Here is a 25,632-nt window from a genome sequence, read left to right as displayed (position 1 = left end):
ATTGAAAATAAACGTTGAATACACAGCATGTGTTATTATTGTTTATTTTATTCGATTTTTTTTTTGCTACCGCTCCCAATCACAAAAATGTCAAAATATCGCTCAGGCATTATGGGAGACAGCCAAGTGTCCGGAAAAGCAACTGGTACAAGTTTAATGGACAAGGAAGAGACATTTGTTTAGGTTTAGTTCGACAACGCACATACTAATCTTTTGTCAAAAATTCTGGTTCTCTTTTTTTAAGTCGCCAGAATGCCTTTATTTTCCCAAAATACCTTTGACCAAGATGTCGGTAAGTGAAGTATTTCTCCTTTGGCCTTTACAGGTTGTCAGAGTAGCTAACGGCAGGGCCAACAACACTCGAAGCTAATGCTAGTTAGCTTTCATAGTCCGCTGTAAAATTGCGTTATTTAAGCGCTGTCAGGTTTTCTGCCGTCAATATACAGAAGATAGGACTTCTTTTTGTAACGTGTAGCGGACAAGCTGGCCAGTTGTCAACAACTTTCATCAAGTTTATCGGTCATTTTGGCAGTTGTGTTAAGCGACTCCTTGGTTACCAACTTGGGGTCTTACTCATGTAACCGAATATACCCGAAAGTCCTCTCCTAAATCACCTGATTTAGCTCGCATGGCTTCAGTTGTACTTACTTTCCACATATATCAACAACAGTCTAATTCCTCTTCATTCTATTGTTTTATTTTTTAATCAATTACATTGTAAAGTTCTCTTAAGTTGGGAAAAATGTCCGTCACGGGACAAAAATGCTCAGCTGACAGTTACAAAACAATGGGATTAATTAACGTCTGTATTCATCGTAATGTTTAGTCATTAGAAAGATTTATCCATTTAAAAAGATCTACAGTTAATAAAGAAAATAAATGCAAAAATCATTGGTCGGCAGTGTATTTGTTAATGTAAATTTAATTAGCTGTTATTAAGTAGAAATGTTGTCTTAACTGCTGATTAATCAGTCAATCAGTTGAGATGTCAAATATCTTCTAAAGTACTTTCATTAGAGGGTTTTTGGTCTCATGTGTTGTTTGGATCAAGACTGTCATGATCATAAAACTTTTATACCTCCAGTTTATTAGTTTTAGATGTTTTCTTAGAACTGAAAGTCCGAAGCCGCACTTTAGTGTTTGTTGTTGCGATGGTTTTAATATCAGTAGATTTAATGCAAATGTATTTGGTGGAATATTAGAAATGAAGCGCTTGGATGTCAACAGTTGGTGCCTTTAAACCATAGCAGAGAACCGGGGCGCAAACAATGGAAAACAGTGTGGAGATAGTGATGGAAACGTCACGTTTGTTAGTTTAAGACAGTTTAAGTGAAATTCTTTAGGTGGTTATGCAAAATTATAACAGTCAGCTAAAATAATAAGAGATGTATGTGTAGCTTTTATCAAACTCATGTAAATTTTTATTCAAACTTCCTTGTTCAAGAATATAATCTGTCTCAGCAACAGAACAACGCGCTGCTGTATATTACAGATGAGTCATGAGTGTGGTGACAAATAGCCATTTGCTGGGTTTTCTGTCATCGTGTAGCTAAGTAATGATGGGCCACTTAATCTGGACTGTTGTCACATCCTTTCACAGCATTTTACTGGGGACAAGTGGCATATTCACCCTGTAAAAATATCAAACCTGTGGCATTTCGTTGTGGTACATGACTTCTTAAAGAGCTGAATACAAGCTGAATACAGCAGCTCAGTGCCTCGTATTTACGACTCCAACACTGTGACTGGCATGAAAACCAAGCAGCCATGATGGCAGTGAAGATGTTTTCTCACTTGACCATATGTACTGTATCCATGTTCACATATTTCCAGAGAAGGCAACAAATGAAAACAACACAACAGATGACTGGGGGCTCATCATGGACATCTGTGATAAGATTGGAACAACAGCCAATGGGTGAGCTGGAAAAAGGCATTTCCCTCTGAATTACAAGAGCACATTGATATTAAATGACATCAGGTGTACCTCTAGAGTTCAGATATCAGGCTTTGTTCCATATTTACTGTACTGGAAATGAATTATTCTTCTCTTTCTGCACAGACCAAAGGACAGCTTGAGATCCATAATGAAGAGAGTCAACCACAAAGTGCCTCATGTTGCCATGCAGGCCCTAAATGTGAGTTACATACTGCTTTTATGGATTAAAAGCCATGAATAGTGAACCTCACGGTGTAACCACCGCTTTGCTGTGCATGTGACAAGAACCTTCTTGAATTTAAAAGTATTCTGAAACCAAGATGAGTATAAATTCCTCCCAACTTTTACCGACGATCCAGTCAGGAATATGCCTCGTTATAGTGCTGAAAGGTTTAATTCAAAGTTCATTTATTTTAGGGATTCCCAAAGTAAGAGTCAAGAACTACATTTGTGTTAATTTTTCCTTACAAATTACTTAATAGAACATAAACAACATGAATACCAAATATTATCAACTTCTGTCCCAGTAAATCACAATAAGTGCGAGTTAATCGTTCAAATATTGACTTTTTTTTCAGCTATTCTTTGAAGTGAGTACATGAGGAATGTCATTTGTTCCCTTAACTGAGTCATCCTCAGCAAACAGTGTCACATGGATTTCTCTATTTTTAGCTGCTCATGTTCACTCATTCAGACGATTAAAGCCCTAATGTCATCAGAACCCTTTATCATTTCAAAAGCCTTACTTACCAGTGATATGTGCTTTAGATAATTCAGTAAAGCTGTTGGTGGAGCACTGAAATATTACCCTTTTTGCTTGTAATGCATTTTTACCTTCTTCTCTTACAGTTGCTGGGCGCTTGTGTATCAAACTGTGGCAAAATATTCCATTTGGAAATTTGCTCAAGAGAGTTTGCCGGTGAAGTGCGGAGTGTGTTGAATAAGGTTAGTGTGTTAATGTGACTGTTTGCACTCTTAACTGACTCACTGGTGTGGAGTATTTACTGAAGTGTTTTACATGCTGTTATTACCATGTTCTGGAAGCCATCTGCACTGTAAACTGGGTCAGAACTGTTTCTGCTCTCTGTCCGGAAGGACCAGCGTAAACGGTTGCTTCATGTGTTCTGTAGGCGCATCCTAAGGTGTGTGAAAAGCTAAAGGCACTGATGGTGGAGTGGGCAGAAGACTTCCAGAAGGATCCGCAACTCAGTCTGATCGGTGCCACCATCAAGACTCTGAAGGAGGAGGGGATCAGTTTCCCCACTGCTTCCTCTCAGGTGAGTCGAAGAAGAAAGGTACAAATGGAATATTATCTCGTCTCTGTTAGGGTGGTCATAAATTCTGATTAAATCATGGGTTCCCCCGTCTTTCTGCAGTACAAAAACAGATCGGGACTTATTTTCTACCTGAACTGGACTTTTTGGTTATACTTTTTGGCCATAGATGTTTGACTTCTCAGTCCTATTTAAACCAAGACAAGTCTATTCATTCAGTCTGTTTTCAATCAAAATGGTGGCAAACGAGGAAATCCTTTCAGCTAAATCAGCAGCTATCGCTGCTTTATTGGCTATCTGCTCCTGCTCATATAGGAGTAACAGAGTATGCAGATACAGATCGTAACAGCTTCCCCTGGAGTTTCCTTTTCATACATTTGATTTAATTCTGTGAATGATCTGTTGTTAGTCTGGTTCTCACCCTGCTTAAAGCGTGCGCGACATGTTATCCAACTATATGTGTCACAAGCTGAGGTGGACTTGACTCTCGGGCTGTTGTAAAACATCTGGCTTACTTATTTATCATGTCTGATTATTAACATCAAGATTTCACATGCATATCCCATAAATCAGCCGCTTGGTGTGTGTCTGTGTTACCAGACTTAATGCAGAATATGATGAATAAACAGCTCTGTGGCTTCAGAACAATAATCTGTTACCTCTTAGACTGCTTTCTTGCCACTGGCTGTGCTCCATTTAGCTGTGGTGGTATTATACAGAGAAAAGTGCTGAGAAACGTGCCTCGCTGAAGAGCAGGAGGCACGTGAAGCAGCAGGTATGACATTTCATCAGCAGGCTGTGGGACTCAAGCTGTGGCAGTATTTACCTTTACTAATCATTCCTTCTGAGCGTAAATGTCATATTTTAGACGACAAACTTGTGTTTGTATTCAGCCACACTATTAATCCTTGTAAAACTGGTTATAAGTCTCTCCTGTTTGCCTTTTTTTATTACGTGCTTTGTTCTGTGTACCCATTGAAGTCCATCCAAGCAGTATATCTGACTCTTTACTGGCTGCAAGGCAAATCTAAAAGATAGAATTCAACTCGCACCCTTTAAATCCTGTCTTGGATGTTGTGTTGACTGGCTGCAGTACGACAGCAGCTGGTTCTACAAGCCTCTGAGCAACGTGTGGTACCCAGTTTGAACTGCAGGTGGCAGCTGTAGTCATGTTACTGCACTCCCCCTCACCTTTGTGCACACACACACACACAGGCACAGATGTGACCTTATCTTTCTGTACTGACCGCAGGGGTCCACCACAAAGGTCGCCGCACCTGCTCCAAGCAAAGCATCAGATGATGATGACCTGGCTAAAGGTAGAGTTTGATGCCATATTTTCCCTGTTATGCATGTTTAAATCCTTCTTTCTGTAAGGAGTAGAGCGGCCTTCTGTGAGCTGTTTGTGTTCTTGACGTAAAAATCACAAAAATGAATCCAGTCTGTTCCAAGCTGACAATTAACAAGTCGTCTCTTCCCCTTCTTCAAGTCCTCATTACACGTAAACCTCTTCCTCTCGCAGCCATTGAGCTATCCTTGCAGGAGCAGAAGCAGCAAGTGGAGACCAAACCCCTGACCCTGACCACTGACCCTCCAAACTACACGAATGGCAACGGTGGGCTGGAGGTCCGGAAGGCTCGTGCACTGTATGACTTTGAAGCTGCCGAAGACAACGAGCTGACCTTTAAAGCTGGGGAACTCATCATCATTTTGGATGACAGGTATTGTTTCATATCTCATCCATCCGTGACTGAGCTCTGCTTTATCTTTCTCTGACCAGTGGACGGGTGTCCAACAGAAACTGTAAAGTTCAGCACTTTTTCTAGCTCCATGTGAGCTGTGTTGGTTCTTTCTTTGTTTAATCAATAAGTGACAAATTCAGAAGACATTGGGTGTGAGAGTGCAGTTGCTGTTATATTGTAGTTTGTTGAGGTCCAACACGTTTGGGACAACGTGGTGGTTCCCCAGCCATCGATCCATCCCTGGATCCCGGGCTCTTCTCCCAGTTGGATGAGCCTGAAAAACCTCCAAAGGAGGCATCCTTATCAGAGGTCTGAAGCAGCTCGGAGGAGCAGTGACTCCAGGTGTATGAGCTCATCATCCTCCCTCCAAGGTCGAGCCCAACCTGTAATATCTGCGATCTCATTCTTTTGGGCACTGCCAAAATCTCGTGGCCATAGATGAGGATTGGAACAAAGATGGACTTGGAAATCAAAAGCTTTGCCGTTTTGCTCAGCTCCTTCTTTACCACCACGACCCGGCACAGGGCCCACTTTCTGCTGAGCAGTGCCTGAGCATATCTGTCCGTCCAGCGCTCGCTCTATCCTGATATAATTTAATAAGATCTCAAGATCCTTGAACTCCTCTGCTGGAGGCTCCTGGAGGGAGCTCGCCACCCTTTTCAGGTTGGGAACCATGGCCTCAGACTGGGAAGGGCTCGCCCAGCTCTGAATCTTGTCCTGTACGTCCTTATGTATTGGAGGTGTGGAAATGTCTTGATTCTGCACAGCTCTGTAGAGACACCACATGAGGCTGTGATGGGTTTGGCTGTTGAGCTGAGCTGAGCATGCATGAGCTCACCCTCAGAAGCTGGTGCAGTGATATCTGTTCCCATTTCATGCTTCTGTTTACAGCGATCCAAACTGGTGGAAGGGAGAGAATCACAGAGGAGTTGGGCTATTCCCCTCCAACTTTGTCACAACCAATCTGAATGCTGATCCAGAGCCAGGTAGGCATTTTAATTCACTTGGAGAGTTAAAGGGGAACTCTGGTATTTTTAAACCTAGACCTTATCTCCAGACCAGTATCCTGTGTAGAAATCCCTCCATTAGCTCTCCTTTAGCTGCAAGTAGCCACATCACAGCAGCTATGAGCTAACAGAGCTATAGCACACGTTCATTCATTCTTCTTAAAGTATTGGTGAAATAAAGACAGATAATGCCTTATTTAGAGGCTGCATCCTCTAAGCCCCGTTCACTCCGTTATATGGATCTCCAGTTATCTAAATATCTTCCGAAGGACGCCGACTTTCACCAAACATTTCTCGGTGAGTAGATAAATGTATTTCATGCCAGAAATAAGGTTTAAAAATACCAGAGTTCCCCTTTAACACTGTAGCTTTTTCAGTTTCACATAAACACACTTCTGTGTGGTTCATGTTTCGTTCCAACCTTTTTATTACACAGCTGCTTGATTAACAGATTAACATTAAGAGACATTTTCCTCCACAGTGGCTTATGTCGAAAAGACAGCCAGCCCCGAAGAGACGAGCCTGGAAACCAGTGTTGAGCCTGAGCCCGTCTACATCGATGAGGTCCCACATCTCCTCAGTCATTCACAAACCTAACTCAGCCTGCTGTGAAAACATCAGCCCAGATAATGCTGTCTTTTGTCTGCAGGCGAAGATGGACAGAACGCTGGCGCTGCTGCAGAATGCAGATCCTGCAGATCCAAATCCTGACTCCCAGGAGCTGATCCAGCTGGAGGGTAGAAACTTTAATGCTGCTTTAAATCTCGTCACTCTGAGTGACAGCTGCAGTCGGTCTGAGTCAAGCCTTGTATTCTAACTGTGTTTCTGTGTTTCTCTCCATCTGTCATCGTCTGAACAGGTGCATGTGAGCAGATGAACCCAATGATTGACGAGAAGCTGCAAGAGATTGACAAGTATTATGTTACAGATATTACACATTTGAATTGTAAATAATGGTGTTTTTTTTAAGGTCCTGTCAAAAATGATTTGATAGAAGTTCAGCGTATACACAACAGTGATTGAGGCTTTGTTGTCATGGAAACCAGCGCATTCAGTACATCTCTCTCTGTCTCTGGTGCAGGAATCATTCAGAGTTGTCAGATTTGAATGTGAAAGTCATGGAGGCTCTGGAGCTTTACAACAAGCTCATGAATGAAGCTCCTTACTACTCGACCTACTCCAAGATGCAGTCGCAGTACGCAGCAGCCGGCTCCTCTGTGGCCATGCAGGTCAGAACAATACACTAGAGCTACTCCTCAAGCCTCTCAAAGTCTTGGAAAGTATCTTTTAGAAAAAGTTCAGAGATGTTTGAAATGACACTTCAGCTACAAGCTTTTCTGCATCTGTGAATCATTGAGAAAACAAAAATGCTGCAGTCGCCGAATGAAAAGGAAGCATGAAAAGCATGAAAGGAAAGGTGTTGCCTGCCGCACCGTGTCCCTGGAATAAATGATGCTTCACTGTGCATCTCTGCTGCCACTCACCTGCCTTTGAGTCAGCAACAGATACACAGAGGTGTGCATCGGGGAGAACCGGCATCACCCAGCATGCTGTTGTTAATGAGGTGACTCCAGCGCTCCGGTTTATGAGTCACGCCTCTGTTTGGTCTATGTGAAATACCACAGAGGAAAGGTGGTGGATTAATGAGGCTTTTACTGTGTGGCAGGACAGACATTTTTTATGAGCAGGGTGAAAATGATCTGATACTATTTGAAATATCGGTTGGGAGGTTTATTATCGTTTTCCTTTAAACTCGACTCCACTGACATTTGGTGTAAATGTTGTATATTCCATGTTTTTTGCTGCATTTCCATGTAATTGTTAAGTGAATTTGATGTGAACTTTTGAAATGTTGCTGTTTAAATGTGCAACAGATTAATATCCCGTTGGTGGTGAAAAGAGGACTTCAGGCATTCTTTTGCACTGTTGAACTGAAGCAGCTGGACTCTTCTGAGCTTCTGAGACTTCGTAGTGTTAGTCTCAAAAAGATCAGACCAGTTGTCCCATACTGGTAGCTGTAAACTGATTTTAGGTCTGTCAGCCATCAGCAATGGTGGGTTCGATCTATTTACTGGCTCCTCTTGGATCATCTCAGTGCTTGAAGTTATTCAAAATGCAACTTAACACATCGGCTTACAGCAACTCTTTTTACTTAAGTAATCCGTTGACTTGTGATGGTCTTTGTACGTCCTTTAAATGAAGAATGACTATGATATTAACTTGTTATTGTCATGGTCTTCGCAGGGTTACCTTGGACCAGCTGGTGTCCCTTACATGCCACCAGGGATGCCCCAGGTCCCTCCTGCTCAGCCCTACGCTCTGCCCAGCGACCAACCTGGACCATTACATTCCCTCCCCCCCAACGTCTCAGCTCCACCCAGCAGCCAAGCAGCTCAGCCTCCCTACATGAGGTAAGAACCTGCAAACTCTGCAAAGAGGGGTTATTTCAGTGGTCATTTGACTAGAAGAGAGAAGAAGAGTTTCCATAATAAGTCCCGGCTAAATGTCACGTGTTTTCTTCTCATCAGTGCAGTGAACTCTCCGTACATGAACCAAGCTGCTGGAGTTCCTTACACACACCAGGGGGGCATGGCCATGGATATGTCAGCCTATCACAGCTCCAGCATGCCTCCTGTGTCCTATCCCGTCTCTGCTCCCCCCCACCAGGTTCCTCAGCAGCAGCAGGCGGCGTATTATCAGCAGCCTCTGCTGTAAACCCCCGACTGCCAGCAGGCCTGAGAATACACACTTCAGACATTTCAGTTGCAGACTTTGTTCATTTCTGAGTGTTTGCTTTAGGAGAATTCCTTTGGCCTTATTGTTTCTGTGACTTTGGACTGACAACAACACAACTGATGTCTGTATGTGTCACAGGTCTGCTGTGAGTTAGGACCTGGCTGCTGAACGTGAGACTAAACATGCTTCCAGGGGGTTTCTCCTGTCCTTGAACTGAGCAAAGCTGGTTTTCACAGGTCAACACAAGAGAGGAGCTGGGTTTGCCTGCAAACTCAGGACCATGCAACGAGCAGACCTTTTCCAGAGTGAAGGACAGTAGAATTTAACGATGCATAGTTCAACACATTATGCTATTTCAGGATTGACCCGCAAAGAATCCACACGGCTTTTTGAAATTTTAGGTGATTAAAGGGTGGTTAGACGGCCTTACTGTAGATGAATCTGAATCATTTTAAACGCTGATCGGGGAAAGCAGCGGCTGTGGTCGTCTGTCGGCGCCGGTCGGTGCCGGTCGGTGCGATGACAAACACTGAGATGGGCTGAGATGCTGCTTGCACCTCTGCAAGTAAAGTGGAATCCGAACACAAGCCTTCACCAGAGCCGTCGGAGCTGAAATATCTTTTCTGCCAGACGTGTGAGATGGATGCCTGCAAAGTGTGACCAGAGTGTGTCTGCTGCAGTCGGCCTGTGAGCCAACGGCATTAACGGGTGAATAAAACTGAAACTGGGAAAACTCAACTGCACCCAAAAGCTCATGAATGGCCAGAAGCTAAAGCAAACATGCATGATAGCCAGTGCTCTAGCTGTAACGATCGGTTTAATCTCAATATGGCAAATTCAAACGTATCTGCATTAACGGCTTAAATGTTTGGCTTGTTTTGTTTTTAAGTCCAAAGGTGAATTTATCTGAAGGCAGGTTGAGTTTTTCCCCGGCTGCAGCTCAGCTCACCGGCATCGGTCACCGTCTCCATCAGAACCTCTGGAGGACGGATTCTTTTTCACATATGAATGTTATCAGTTAGATTTGTGCAAATGGTTCACAAACGTTCCCCATAAACTCGCTGCCTTGCGTTCTGTGGTTGCATTTGAGATATTTATGTAAATTGTGTTTTTTTTACATGTCATCAGAAGTTCTTTATCATTGTAAATGAACATTTTGGGGTGAGCTCGGACGTTTTCTGGTGAAATGCTGCCTCCCTTCATGAGTGGGCTCAGTGGAAACCATCAGGATTCTGTGTTGTGAAAATACTGGGATGTGTAATTGGTCCGTACCTTGATTTCTATATATATTGAGATGTTATACGTGTGTGATTATCAAGGTTGAGAGATGTGTAATAATCATTCTTTTCTGCTTTTGCTTTTACTTTGTCGTGGCAACAGCAACAAAAAAAATATATAAATGGAACAAAGGTGTTTTTTTTTGTTTTTTTTTGTTGGTTTTGGACATCATGTTTTAATTCTGTTGAAATTAAGGTAGTTTTCATTAAATCTACAGCTGTGTTGTAGTAACCTTGTTGCTCTAATTTTCACCAGAAGAGTCTGGATTTACACTTGGCACCCTGGTGTTGTATATTGGATGTAAAATACCTGGATTTGTCGCTGCACCTTAGCTTTGTGAACATTTACTGCCACTGAATGCCTTGTTTCTTCTGTAGAAGTCAAAGAATCACATAGACACAACTTCGGTGAGTAACCTCTGTCTCAGAGCTCTCTGGACATGTATAATTCTGTATATTTAGGATATTCCAGGAAATTTTTCCTTTATCCGGGATTTTAAAACTGCTTTTGTAATAAAGAGCAAACTTCTGAATATTCTTTGAAATAAAAAAGATAATAACCTATATTCAGAGTGGGCTTTTTTTCTGTTTAATTACATTTCTACAATTAAGAGAAGCATGATTAAAATAGTCCGTCTGCAGTAATTAGCCTGCGTTATTCCCTGCACACATCAAGAGATTCACCAGCTTAGATTATGACCTTCCCACAAGACATGATTTATTCATTAAACCTGGGCCTTTTTTATACTTTCTGCTCTTTTCAAACGGATACATTTGGGATTCTTTGATTGCCATCGGTGGTAAAATAACTGCTCTGTGTTACATATTCTGCGATTAAGAATCCGTGAAGGTTTTTACACCGATCTGCAGCAGGATGGCTTGGAAAATATCTGATAAAACTCCTGGTTTTAAGAAAATGCAGCAACAAAATGAACGGTTTTGTGTGAGGCTGCTGATGAAATGCAGTTGGAAAATGTTGATTTTTATTTGATCTTTACATTGCTACAACTGCTGGTTAAAAACAAACTGGCCCTCATGGAGGAAGTTGCACCTTCACTTTGTCTTTCCATCTAAAATAGACTGTGGAGAGCTTTGCCAGATGGAGCTTCATCGTGGATCTTTTCCGCTTTCTTTTCAATACCTAAAAGCCACTTTTGATCAATTAAATGAGTGTTGAAATTGATTTTATGTCCACCTGCATCTCCTGTAGAGGTGATGACTGCCACATTCGCCGGCCCTTTACCTGACATCAACCCCATCTAATCGATGATGTGCTGGTTTTCCTCAGCCAGTCATCTTTCTATGTTTCATTGGACCAAACTACAGTTCCAGCATCCTCTCCTTGTCCAAAGCAGATTGGTGATTCATCTCTGAATCTCACTTTCTTCCAACCATCCGTGACGGCTTCTCTTCAGCCCACTGTCACCTTGTTTTCTTCTCTTTAGGTGTTAGTGATGGTTTACTTTTGACTTTTCTGGATGCTTATTTGTTTTTTTCCTCAGATATTTTCTTATATAACCCTCTTTCTTTATACCTTTTCTCTTCCCAGGCTTTGAGTTTCAAGTCCTGATGCTTTGACATCTTCGTTGGCGTTTTGTTTGTCCAAGCTCCAAATGTTGGACACAGATCACTGGGAACAGCCAACATCTTTTGCCATGTTTTGAGTTGAATTACCCTCTTGGAGGAGTTTTATATTTATTTCCACTGTTCCTGTCAGTCATCCAGTTCCTTACAATCTCTTTTAATTGCAAACTAATTTACATAAATAGTCTGGAGCAGGTATTTTATTTTTAGAGATGCAAACTTCAAGTTAATTTCATCATTTTTTCTTTACTTGATCTGAAAAGGTGTTCTTTTGAGTGTTTTACAAAGCCAGTATATCGGATTTTCCTTTTCATCAGGATAAAACAGCTGACTGAACAACCTCCAAAAGAGGTGATTCCATATTTTCTTTGCCTGTGTTTTTAAATATTACTCGTAATTATCATGAAAAGGAAGCAGATAAATGTGTTATAATAGCAGTAAAGTATTTGAAGCGTGACAGTTTTTATGAGGATTATTGTGCTTTTATAGGGGAGGTAACTGACCTGCAGGTAAACGTAAAGAGCGCTTCTGCGGCATTCAGTTGCTCCTTATAACGTCAACTTTTAGATTTAGATAAGTAATTTCTTTAAGCTACATAAATATATGAATTAATTAATGTCTCTGAATGTAATCGTGAATAAATTTAGGTTAGATTAGGGCAACAGCTGATAGATACGATATGATTTCCCATCCGTGCATCGCGTTCGTCTCACGGTGCATTTTTGAAATCCTGTAGTTCTGTTTTGTTCATGAACGCAGCACTCCTCATGAAGGCAGTGGAGGGGGAGGTTGAAAAGGCGATTTGACGCCCGAGTATCATCTGTAGTGTTCTGCAGCAAAGCAGGACACATCGGAGCACTCGTCTGCAGGATTTTCTCTGCCTTCGGCGGGAACCGACGTGAAGCTGGAGTCGGCGGTTCACCGTCAGCATCCGGAGCCGCAGCAGTTCCAGTGGAGCGGCGCGGAGCGGCAGCCTCCGCCGTGGACCGACGAGCTGGCTGAGATGTCCCGGCACATCTACACCCGACACGGGATAGGAGATGGGCTGCAGAAGCCTGTATTTCAGGTAGGAAAATAAGAAACACCGAAAGACTAAAGCTTTTCCTCTCAGACAGCTGTTTGTTCTGACGACGCAAAACAGAATGAAGACTTTCAATCTGATAGATCGTAAATCTGCAATATACACCGAAATGAATGTAATAATAACAATGTTGACCCCAGCAGCGGAACTAAAGATGCATTTTTCATCATCCCTTCCAAGACGCCGCGGTGTCATTAGTCCAGAGGAAGCTCAGGTCCTGAAGTGTGGAGAGGGTTTGATTTATTAAAAAAGAAATTAAACTGGCTGCTCAATTATTAAGCATTTCCTGATGGAATCCTCGCATGATATATGAGGAGGATCAGATCACTTTTTCCTCTGAGGGAAAGGACTTTTTGCATCTATTTTTGTGTTTTTTTTTCTGCTCCGGGTTTGTTTTGGTCCTAAAAGACCTGGAAACATATCAGGAAAGCAATGGATGAAGAAGTGAAAGAGTTAACTGATTAGCAAACAACTGATTAGTCATTTTTCATGTATAACTTCACCTTCTTCCAGCCTCTCAGCTGTCTGTCCTAGATCTGCTGTGTGATACTGATGAACATATACAGCTCCATGGCAACTGAGCAAATTCAACTTGCTCTGAAAATGCAAATAGTCGGAAGCTCCAAAATGAGCAAATATATGGACCTTGATTTGGACTGTTTTGCCAGCTGGATGTCTGTAAGTTCGAGACCTTTGATTGCACTTGAAGACACCACCTAAAAAAAATACTATTAATAGACGATGAGTGATGGATGCATTCCTTTGATAAATATAAATGCTTAACTCCCACAGAATTGTATTGGGACTATTCGAACCTTTTCTGGGTTACTGGTTTGAAATCTCAGAGCAGAGAAGTGAGGCCATTTATCATCCATCACCCCTCCTCTCGCAGCTCAGGTGAGCTGCTGCTTTTATGGTACTCAAACAAGCTGGCTACGCAGGAAAGTAGGTCGAATCCATACAGTCACGCACTGTTTGTGTAAAAATGAATTCACGGAGGGTCTCTGGGGTGGCTGTCGCAGAAAGCTGTGAAAGATTGACCGCATATAATCAGGTCATCACAGAGGACAAGAAGAAACTCGATCCAGGGGCTGAGATGTTGGTGTGAATGGGGATGCTGAAAGGAAAGTGCCCTTGAGTTTGAGTTGAGGAGAGCGAGAGAAATGGCTGAGGCAAGATAAAACTAAAGCAGAGTATCTCACTGTCAGTTGAATGTGTCCCACCTATTGATACATTTAAAACACCAAGCCTTTTTATGTACTTTGTGTTTTCTCTGCTAAGGAAATACTAAAACTGTGCACTTATGTCAAATCTGCTTGCTTTAAACGTGTTTAATGAATTTAGACTTGACTTGACAAATCAGATATTTGCTCCTAGAGGGTTAAAAGACGCTCTTACAAACCAGTATCGATTTGATGCATGAGACGGTGTTATTTCTATAGCAACCTATTCTGGGGTCATGGTTACAACATCCTGGGCTCTGGCTCTGCAGCATTTGTTTTTTTGAGTGTGTTTTGTCATCAGCAGGCTAACAGAGGGACTTACTCCAGGCGCAGTCGACTGAAGAGATCTGACGGCAGCACCACCTCCACCAGCTTCATTCTCAGACAGGTAGGTCATTCCATCTCATCTGAGGGGCTCATTATGAACTTGGCTTTTGCAGTTCAAATGTTCCCCAGTTGCAGGCACGTGCATTTGTTTGCTCCAGGAGTGAATTCAGTTCATGAACTCACAGACAGATACAGGTTTCCTGTGAAATTAAAGACGGGTGGGATGTGTCCAAAGTTAACAAGCAGCCTCAGTCTATGGGTGAAATGGAGGAATATCTCCATGCCATTTACAAACTTTCACACTCGACAAACTTCTTTCATTCCCTGCACCTCCACATGTGAGAACTGAAGACCCTGCAGCTGAAACGCAACAACAAGCGGCCATGTGCTCTGTGAAAAAGAGACCCATCGAAACCTTGTAAGTGTCCTTATCCCCATGAGCAATCCAACGGACCCTGTACAGGGACCTGCACATTGCTACAAACTAAACTCATCTTTTATGCAGTTGGCAACAAAAGAATGCTGAACTCGTTTGAGCGTTTAATCTTTGATTAAACGCCTCTATCAGAAACTGTGCTGAGAGGACTTCAGTTAGGAATCCTGGACTCCCCCGTGCACGGTTTCAGCTCCGATTCTGGAAGGTGGAAAGGACTTAGAATCCGGCTCGAAGGACCATTATGTTAGAAAAATTCTCTGTAAAATTAGGCTCAGAGTCGCTGGATATGATTAATTTACACAAAACATTTATTTCTTGCAAGAAAGAGACAAGTCCGCACAAATCCACACAACCTGTCGGGAAGACCGCTCAGAGTTGTCTCCCGACAAAATGGTTCTCCAGCTATTTATGTTGCTTATGCTTGCTGATCACACAATGTTATGAGAAAAGGCGCTTTTCTCACCATTCATTATTATGGGTAGGAATATTCAATGTTATGGGGAAAGGTGCTTCTCTCCCCATTCCTTGTTATGGGAAGGAACATAAGAGGTGCTTCTCACCAGTTAATATTATGGGAAAGTCTAGTACCAGAGTCAAAACACTTTTGCTTGAATCATAGAAGGTGAACAGATGGATGGACTCTTCTGTCATAGTATAACTATATAATTTTTCCAACATTAAATCTTTCTAAGAAACTGTTAGAATGTACCGTACCACCGCTGCTTTCTGACCTCAATCTGTCATTTCATGATTTAAAGTTGGCCTCCAACATTAAGTGAGAGCCGCACTGTGCCACTGGATGATATGTTACCCAGCTGGGTGCCTTTGGACCCTGCTGCGGTTCAGGGAATCAATGGCGTTGATTCCTAACAGCCCTGGGATCTCGCCTGCTGAGCTGCTTTTGAGGCGTCCACCAGTCATGTAATATTCATAAAGGCAGGACTGTTTGAATTCAGACGCTGCCGCCTCCTTTATATACGCCACATTCTAATTGGTCTCCTGCATTAAGTCCCTTCTGTCAGTTATAATAGAGAAGGGACTTAACATGGACTTTGACATCAAACTAACAAGTTGCCAAGGAAACTGCAGGACTGCAGGAGCCATTCATTGACACAAGGACAGATTCCCTTTGGTTATATTTTTTCCAAACTTCTGTCTTGGTTTTGGTTTTGGTTTCATGCTTTAATGTCTCCTTACTTGATCTCAAATCCTGCCCTTGCATGCTGGTTGGTGTTAACACCACACGGCTCGCTTTGGAGATGCAGGTATGTTAACAAAAGCATCTTAAAAGTTGACCCAAAGGCCAGATGTGATCAGGGATAGAGTCGGTTATTGTGAGATTGGGTTGCACGAGTAGAAAGGTCCAGAGGTCTTGCAGATCATAGAAACATTTGAATTATGAATCTATATCATGACAAACCTCTTCAGCTTTGACTCTATCGCTATTGAGCATGACAGCAGATAATGAAAGGTTTCTACTTTAATAACAACACACCAGTGGATGACACCGTAGGTTCAAAGTGTTGACATCATTGCTTAATTACTGAGGTCCCACAGCGTGAAATCAGCATGATTATGTGGCTCGCAGCAAGGCAGAAAAAGGAGGCATAATTGCAAAAATCTGAAATGAAAACATAAGAAATGACATCTCTTCCAATCACTTGCCCACACCTTTTCCTTATTACACACTCACAGATTTCTTTCACACCCCCGCTGTGATTTGTGTCATCATTAGTGAGATCGTCATCAGGTGAGAAGAGGAGCAAGTGGGCTCTCTTTGATTCCCTCGTGTATCCATAGTAACAGCCGCCCTTGAAAAACGGAGGTCAAGCCCGGAGGGTTGATTAGCTTCAAACTACACCTCCTCCCTGTTTTCAGAAGAAAGTAGTTTCTTTTTTTACATCCCATACGCTCATAAACAAGAGGAGAGTGAGACCTGGGCTGTCCTTTGAATATTCAAACGCTAATCCATAATTCAACCTCAGTTTCACTGAATACCCCCCCCCCCCCCCCCCCTGTTCAAAACTCTGTCATTGCCCCTGAAGCGGCTCACTTTTCCTCTTCAGTTCTGTAACAGGCTTGAATCGAGTTCCCTTGAGTGCACACATGATTTAAAACAAGAATAAAGTCACACGGTGCTACATCTAGTGAAATGGGAGGGTGGGCGAGATTTCGCTCAGCCAAAAATTGCTTCTCAGAGAGCCGACAGTGTGCTGGCGGGATGTCTCTACCCTGAAGAGTGAATCCATTTTCTCACAGCCGCGAGGCCCTGTCTTCTGACCAGTTTCTAAAATCTGTTTCTCACGCTCTTATACTGAAGGGAGATGAACCGTACACATTTCATATCTAAGATCTTTATTTATTTTACACATTTATACCTTCTCCATGATCTCTAATCATCTGGAGTGTTACTCAGCCTCTGTTCGAGCCCACGAAAGCCTGATTTTAGGTCTCACACCAGTTTACACATCACAATATCTACAATCCAGGGACTGGATAGAGTAGTGGTATGATTGCCACCTTCCATGTGGGAGACCTGGTTTCAAATCCCTGCATGAAAGGTACTACCTCCAGTAGGGGTCCTTAGGCAAGACCCCCTTATGCCTACCTGTAAGTTGCTTTGGATAAAAGCATCTGCTAAATGCTTAAACATAAACATAATCAGGAGTGTGTGGGTGTGGTTTGATGGGATATGACTGCCTGCCTGTGCTGGAAGCATGACTGGGATTTAAATATTGCTCTTTTTCACACCGAAGGTAACAGAAATACAGAATTACTAATCAGCATAATTCGCAAAGCTGTTTAAACGACATGCTCCTGTATGAGACCAGATTATGGGAGCTTTGGTGGTGACATGCTGAGCAGAGAATGACCTTAAAAAGATCTGATTCATCCACTAAATGGAAAAGAAAGCAAAAAGTCTAAAAAAAAAAGAAAGTTTATATGAGAAAATTGTTGAATTATGTATTGATATTGTATCAAAATGTCAGCATGTTGTCATTGTTCAGCTGATTCACAATAAAAGGACAATGCATTGAAATGAGTCACTGCACTGGATGCTGAACAGATCCGTGTTATAAGAGCTGATGCTGGAAAGCTGATTCTCCCAGATGGGGAGCTGAACATCTACAGGCGCTGCTCACACAGACAGATGTTTCTCTAAGTGTTTGCTGAGTGGATGTCTGATCAGTTTCTGGGCCAGTCTCTGAGCTGTCTGAAAAGAGGACACAAAACCACATGGTTGCTCTGGAATAATCCACAAAAAAAAGAAGAAAAAGGCTCACAGAACCTTTGCTCCGATTCAGCATTTTCCAATATTAGCGTTTGATGAAATTTTTGTTTAAGGTCAGTTATTTTCTGAGGAGATAAGATGCCTTTATGCATAATATCTTGTAAGAAAGAACAACAAAATACAGAGTTGCTCTGACCACTGAGGCAAAGACACTCAGTTGTAGTGCCCACTTGTCACGTCATTTGGGTATTGTTATTGGTATCCATCCATCCATCCATCCATCCATCCATCCATCCATCCATCCATCCATCTATCCATCTATCCATCTATCCATCCATCCATCCATCCATCCATCTAATCTAAATTACTGACATAACTCAGATTAAACCACGTTAAACTAAACCAAACTGCAGATGTGAATCTTAAATGCACCCATGGCAGTTATTATGTAGTTCACACACCTTCCAGGTTTGGACTAAGTTACCAGCGATGTTAAACGGTTCTGCTTGCTTTCTCATAGTGGGTATGTCTTGGCAGGGATTCAGCTGAGCACACCAGCAGGGACCTGGGAGACTCAATCTATCTATCGGAGAGGGGTATCTGTTAAGATCTAGGCGGAAAAGGAAAGAAAAATATGTTTCTTTGCCCTGTTGTATTTCCTCAAGGCAATGATAGTTTATGTTTATGCATTTAGCAGATGCTTTTAACCAAAGCGATTTACAGGTAGGCAGATAGGGTAAGGGGTTTTGCCTAAGGACCCCTACTGGAGGTAGTACCTTTCATGCAGGGGATTTGAACTCAGACCTTCCACATGAAAGGTGGCAATTATACCATTACACTATCCAGTCCCCATAGTTATAATCAATGATTATTTTCTCAGGTTTGGGGTGGTATCAAAAATATCCATCCATCCATCATCTGCCGCTTATCCGGGGGTCGGGTCGTGGGGGCAGCAGCTTGAGTAGAGAAACCCAGACGTCTCTGTCCCCGGCCACTTCCTCCAGCTCTTCCGGGGGGACCCCGAGGCGTTCCCAGGCCAGCCGAGAGACATAGTCTCTCCAGCGTGTCCTGGGTCTTCCCCGGGGTCTCAAAAATATCAAAACTGTAAAAATATAGTCACTGTTATAGTTACATACCCAGACTGGGTGGTAGAGACGGCTCGGGTAAGTAATACCACACATTTTGAATAAGAACGTGCTCAACCAACCGTAGAGCAGGACATCAATGTGTTAAATCCCGGTGTTAAATTTCACTACGTGAAAAATTAGTCGGGTGTTGGCGACGATCCTCAACTCTTTAGCACTACGGCTCTGTACAGAACAAACTCACCGAGCATCAAGTGGATGTAGTTCCTCCTCTAACTTCTCAGGGCATGTGCACACCGCTCTAACCCCTGTGGTCTTCACAAAAATAACCCAGATTGAACAATAACCATTTTTAGTAAGCAGCTCAATTTCTGCAAGTTTGGGCATGCGTGGAAAATGAATTTGCACAATGGGAACAGAACAGCTAGCTAGTTTTGGCTAGCTCTTTGAAGGCTAATACTACGACCAATGTTAGACTTTGCAGAAAACTTCTTCTTTAGTTCTTTATTTCTTTAACATGCTTGAAACGACTATTGTCTCAACACATAGAACATGTTTCCATACACACTTGTTTCGTAAGCTTTATATATTTTTATTAAGTGCAACAGAATTATTTATAGTGTGTCAGACTTTTTCTGAGCTATTTTCATAGCATTTGCACGTGTTGTGAATATTTAAAATGGTGGACTGCTCTGAGCATTGATTTCAGGTTTGATGTCCGCAATGTATCCATTATGCCACTAATGACTAAATCAAATAGTCATAATTTGATAGCTGTATTCATTAGTCAGCGGGCCTGGCACAAATTAATTACAGAGGGTAAATGAGTTGTCTGGGCAGGGCTTTGATTAAGCTTGGCTACAGCAGAAAATGTGCTTGTTTGCAATGCAAATTATAATCTGAACGTGCGACAGTAATGAATTCTGGAGCAGTGCGAAATGTTTCAGCGGTTTTGTGAGCCGAGGCTGAACTGACAGTGACCTTTGACTCCAAACTGAGATGCAGGGATAAACCTCATCGTTGTCTTTGTAAGAAAACGTCTGACACGTCCTAAATCATCAGATTTAACTCCCTGAAATGCCAGAACCCACAATGGTCACCCAAGAATTTTTTTATTTCAATTTCCAAGTCACAATGCATCCAACAGAGATATTCCTGTAACCTAATTTATTCAGCTTCAGTCTGCAAAGTGATAAAGAGGGGACTTCACACTGCTAATCCCTCTTATGTAGGTCACATGGCTCAACTCAGCAGCCTTTAATTTGTGAATTGCTTGAATTGCTTGCTGTCACAGCTCACTGCTGGTCCCACGCCTGGGTCTGTCAGGACCTCCTGACTAACCATCAAGTAAATTACTCATCAGAGGTGGAGAAAAGCAAATGCTTTGAGTTTCTGTCTGTTCAGCTGTGAAGGGGAGAATGTCACCACCCTTTTTCCTCGTATATATATATATATATATATATATATATATATATATATATGCTTTGTATGTAACTAGCTTTAATTTGCAAACATACCTGTACTTCACTACTTTTGGTATTTGCTGTTTTTTACGTTTATTTGATGCTTTATCTGGAAAATGGCAAACATAAATGTGTGTGAAGGGTCGGGGGTTAAGGTGCGACCTCTGACCTGCGGAACGATTCTCGTCCTGGTGGGAATATTTATTGATTTTCATTTTGTAGCTCATGTTCTGTCCTCACTGGCCGTTTTTCCTTTTTAAAAGATTAATCAACTGGCAACGCAGCTGTCAGAACAGACCGTTCTGCTGATTGAGTCATTCAGTAATCGATAAATTGTTTTATCTCTACCTCTGGTACCACCCTCATTAGGATTTACAGTCGTCCCCTTGTGACTTTTTCTCATTTTAAGAGTAACAACAACAGCTGAACTCCCACTCTGAACTGTAACCCTGATCTCAAACCAGGTTGCAATAATAAATTCGGAGTTTAAACGTGTGTAAATTATGTTGAATTAAGTGTTTTTCTCCATAAAATGTTGAATATGTTGAGTTCCCTCACGTCATCTGTTCGTTAACCAGTTTTCTGACACTTTTAAAAGTCGATCTTAACTGTTCAAGGTGCAACTTTTACAGCTGCTGCCTGCAGTTTGTCCATCTTCATATATTCCAAGCTGAATTTTACGTTGTGTGTATCTGTCAATGCAGCAATGCTAATCGAGCTATGGTGTTACATTTTGAACTCGCTGCTGATTTTAGCGGCGCTGCTTCATGATGATATTCCAGCCAAAGCGTAACCCCAATCTGTCTCTAAAAATCCCTGACACACACACACGCACTTCCTGCTACTTGTTCACACACCTGCATTCAAAATAAAACCTAAATGCTTCCTCTATATTCCCTATAATAGGCCTGAGGGGCTGCTGAGAGCAGCAGTGCAGTCTAAAGATCTATAATTCAGCGTGAGAGTGAATGATTAAAGGTACCCCCTGCTGTGTGATGTGCAACCTCTGTTCCACGTATAATATATCTGATGTACGATTAAGAAGGCGTGTCGTGTTATAGGACTTACTTCTTAAAAAGCTGTAATTGATTAGACAAAGACAAAGCACCGTCTGACAGAAGCAGAGGATTTTCTTTAACACAATCTGCCAGCAGAGGGTGCTGTTGCTCCATTTTACCTCTGAAACGGCAACAATTTGGATCTGATTTCACTTGACATTGGACAGAGGTTCAGGTTGGGATTTTTTAATTGGCTTTTTTTATTTTTTAATTAGTATATTTAACTGTTTTCCTTCAGTGGTCTTTTTGTTCAGTTTAAGGGATAGTTATAGCAGTGCATTGTCTAATATTTCTTTAGTTTTCTTCATCTGGGTTGCTTTCCAGAAGAGTTTTAGCCCCTATTGAGTCGTTCCAATTTGTTCATCTTTGGTGATACAAATGAGTAACATTTGCTTTGCAATAAAAACAGGAAACTGTCTTTTAAATAATACGTTACACCAGTAGCTTTAATTCCTTTATCATTCTGTGTTTGCTTTTAACAGAAGTTGCCCATAAAAGGTGTCCAACTCTAAACTGTAGCTCTTCTTGACCGATTTACTGAGTAATCAGTCTCCCTCTTACGGACATTCATGGATTGATTTTAAGGCCCCAGTGTGTTTATGAAGCTGTAAAGACACGAGCACTTCTTGTAACAAAGAAGCAGCTCAATAACATCAGTTGTGCCTCATGTTTAAAGCATCATCGCTCAGCTGTTCACCTTTGCTGCACTTCTGCGTGTGTAAATTAAATGCCTGTCTTTGCAAATGGGTGTTTATTGTGAGAGACCACCTCACACATATCCATAAACACAGAGCTTGTTGGTTACTGATGCTCCCGGGCTTCAGATACCCCCGCCTCCCTCTCTCCCTTTTTCCTTATTCACAGCCAGCCAAGCTGACTGGAGCCTCCACCAGCCAATCGGTAGGCTGCATCCTGCCGCTGTCATCCGCCCGTGCAGGAGGCAGGGATTGGCTCGTGTGATCTGAGCTTGGAAGGCAGATGAAATGCCAGGTCTGCTCTGCCTATGGGAATAGCCAGGCTCCCTTATAATGGGAACCAATACTCGCTGACTTGTGGGCAAAAACAACCAGTTCAACATCAGGAAAACACACGGCTCCACCTTTTTTTTTTCTTTTTTAATCTGTTGCTCTGGTGTGGTTTGGGCTTTTTGTCTATCTTCATGTGGAGAAAGAGACTGCTGGTGGGCTCTGTCACTCCCCTGTTCTCCTCATCCATCCTCTCAGGAACAGGTTTCTTTTGCACTGAGGAGCAGTTTTTTGGAATCTCACTCCTCCATGTACGATAACTTGTACCTACATGGATTTGAAGACTCAGAGGTGGTGAGTGGATGGGTTTCTGGCACTCGTAAACCGTGCTATTTTCTTGTTTTGTGACTGGTTGATCCCTCCAGACGCTCTTACAGAATATGATGAGACTTGAGGGGGAGTTAGAAGATGTTGGGAGGGGAGTGTGTGTTTCAGCCTGCTCTTCAATTAGCCTAATGGACATTTTTTAGCTGATGCTGTCAGTCAGATGACACTTTCTCCTCCTGTTTGGTGTCTGCAGATTTTAAATCTTGAGCATCTTTCTGTGTTGTTGCATGGTGGTAAACTCTGGCTGCCTCCACATTCATCACAGCCAGCTGTATATCATCATGCTTTACTTAAAACACGGGCAAATATAATAACAATTATCTTGGCTATCGTTAGGATATGGAGTTGCTGTTGCATCCAGCTGTTTCATCCACTGTTAATACAAGAATGACTGCACGGTTGAGAAATCTTCCCCTGTCATTAAGTTTATTTATTTATTTATTTTCTGCATCTGGCTTTGGATAGGTAGGGGGAAACTTTATCATTGGTCTCTAGAATAGCGATGCATGTGATGAAAATGAGTCAGAGTAGCAGAAAAGTGCCGACAAAGGCAATAAATATAGGAGCTGCTGCTGCTGGTTGGAGGGGAGGAGGGAATCCCACTGAGCCAGAGTCTGTCAAGATCCTTCTGTAACACCACCTGACACACTGATTGTTTCTTGAGGACTGAAATGGAAATGTTCTAGACATTTTGTTGCTGCAGAAGAGCGTTTGTGTGCATTTAAGCTCATTTTCCATGTGTCTGGTGTAGCTGTGATGTTGATTTTTATAGAGATGTTGATCCAAGGCTGTGTAAGACCCTCCAGTCCTCTGTTTTAAAAGAATTCAGCCGCTTTCAGCCACCAGAGCTTTGGTGAGGTCAAACACAGATGGTGATGAGACCCGCCTCACAGTCGGGGGTTCCACTACATCCTAAAGGAGTTGGATGAGGTCAGACAGAAAAGGAAAGGATTGTCATTATGTGTGGTTTATGTTACAGAGCTAAGGCACACATTTGGATATACATTCAGCCATTATTATCAGTTTGTACTTTTTAAAATCAAATAAGTGGATATTTGCATCAATCTTTTTGTTCATTTGTAGTTTTTATCCTGTTTTGTACCCTTTCAGCCTATTTAAGCCTTACTTCCAGAGCCCTGAACGTATAGAATAACTCTTCCTGTTGTTTTAGCTTCTGTTTTTATGTCAAATTGCTCCTTTATTATGGATCTGAAAAACTGTTTAAGACTATTTATTTCCACCATCTGTTTGTGAAATGGACTCATTTAACTGCGTTAAAGTCCAATTTTTGAATAACTTTGTGTCTGCCGATAACTTCTCTCTTTTATTTCAGTACCAACCTGATCTCACGACGTTGAGACGCTCACATACTGAACAAATACTGTTTTCCTTACTCTGATACATACAGCTTAGGTTTCCATTTATCGGTTTTCCAGCCGTACATACGTGTTGCTGCACGAAGACATTGACTTTACATGTCCTGTTAGTGTTCATGAGGCCACAAATGGTTAGACCGGAGATGGAGGAGATGTTGAAAGCAAATGAACTGGATAAGTTGCTAGTTCATGACTTCCTTATTTTTCTGCTGCCCTCTCACCCACGGGTGGTTAGGGTTTGGGTTAGAAGTACCTGGTTGGGGTTGAATTAATGTGCATGGTTAGTTATATGTGTTACGTTGCTTGGACAGGTGCAGAAATCTTCATAGTTATGGTTAACACATTTTAGGGATACATCATCATTCTTTGGACATATAGACAAACCTACTTATCGCATGTTTTCTGGCACATGCATGTAATTTGTGACGCCCTCCTGTTCATGCACAGTCCGTGCTGCTGCGTTCTGCACCGTGAAACGTCTTTGAGGCTCCTGCAATCCTTGCAGTTTGCCATTAGCACTTATCATTAGCTTGTGGGTGTCTGTTTTTCTTTTTTGTAACTGAGATTTCATCCGGGAACATTTGACGCAGCAGGGAGGGGAAATGAGGGGATTTGTTGCATCCTCGATCAACCTCATTGCGCCAAATTTTTAGATTATAAATAAAACTATAGAATATATAACTAGACAGAGACATTGGGCCTCATGCAAGAACATTTTCATAAATTGATTCTAAATTTCTCTCACTTTTTTCGTAAAAAAGTCTCGTACGAAAACGCCAGGTCAGATTCAACAAAAGCTCTTAACTTCGGAAAAAGTGTGTAAACGACCTGCGTAAATTATGAATGCCACCCGTGCGTATCTCAGTGCACGTGCACGAGGATATTTGCATACTCCTCGCCCAAAATAATACCATATAAGGCCACGCTTCCTCTCTCCTGTGCCAGGAAGTGTTGAGTGTTAATTCATGTGGCGCAAAAAGAACAACTTTACGGGCTCTGAGACTGAAGTTCTGCTTTCAGAGATGCAAAAAGGAAAATCTGTCCTTTTTAGCAGTGTCAGCAGTGGAATCACGGCACCTGCTAAAGCGAAGAAAGCAATTACGAGCGCTTTTAATTATGTGTCACCTGTAGTTCATCATGTCACCGAAGTAAAGAAGAAATGGTTTGATATGAAAATGGCTTAAAAAAAGAAGAAAAACCTCTCGCCATGTGCCGGCGCCCCATGACCGCAGCTAAAGTCCTGCAATCAGTTGTTGCCTCAGCATGATGGCGCTTTGATGGGGCGGTCCATGGGAGCCTTCTGGCACCACAGCTTCTGATTCAGGTTCTGGAGACTCTCGTTCATGGCAATACTGTGCAAAACGCAGCCTGCCTTCAGCTGTCTCGTGCGCTCCACAGCGGCACGGGCGCTTTGACGCGTATATGTGTGCAGTCTAGAGC

General features: G+C 42.2%; 2 protein-coding genes across 3 annotated transcripts in view; both read left to right on the top strand.

Annotated features, from left to right (window-relative positions):
• Positions 1-104: 104 nt before the first annotated feature.
• On the top strand, positions 105-10,539 carry stam2 (signal transducing adaptor molecule (SH3 domain and ITAM motif) 2). Its single transcript, XM_072397489.1, has 14 exons — positions 105-292; positions 1,834-1,918; positions 2,063-2,138; positions 2,789-2,884; positions 3,070-3,216; positions 4,466-4,532; positions 4,736-4,934; positions 5,847-5,941; positions 6,444-6,526; positions 6,612-6,699; positions 6,822-6,876; positions 7,044-7,191; positions 8,207-8,373; positions 8,491-10,539. The coding sequence occupies exons 1-14, from the start codon at positions 253-255 to the stop codon at positions 8,675-8,677; spliced, it is 1,533 nt and encodes a 510-aa protein (XP_072253590.1). The 5' UTR covers positions 105-252; the 3' UTR covers positions 8,678-10,539.
• A 1,844-nt stretch (positions 10,540-12,383) lies between these two features.
• The window catches only part of cacnb4a (calcium channel, voltage-dependent, beta 4a subunit), a 40,418-nt gene continuing 27,169 nt past the window's right edge, over positions 12,384-25,632 (top strand). Inside the window, exons 1-2 of one of the 2 annotated variants that reach the window (XM_072397494.1) lie at positions 12,384-12,625; positions 14,168-14,251. In XM_072397494.1, coding sequence (XP_072253595.1) covers positions 12,563-12,625; positions 14,168-14,251 — 147 coding nt within the window. In that variant the 5' untranslated portion in view covers positions 12,384-12,562. Of the gene's footprint in view, positions 12,626-14,167; positions 14,252-22,431; positions 22,784-25,632 lie in introns of those variants that run through there. The other variant, XM_072397495.1, reaches the window with a different exon arrangement.

This window comes from Leuresthes tenuis, unplaced genomic scaffold, assembly GCF_036924035.1.
Source record: "Leuresthes tenuis unplaced genomic scaffold, fLeuTen1.0.hap1 SCAF_12, whole genome shotgun sequence".
NCBI lineage: Eukaryota > Metazoa > Chordata > Actinopteri > Atheriniformes > Atherinopsidae > Leuresthes > Leuresthes tenuis.
Note: the sequence above shows the minus strand (reverse complement) of the source record. Positions and strands in the feature narration are given on the sequence as shown.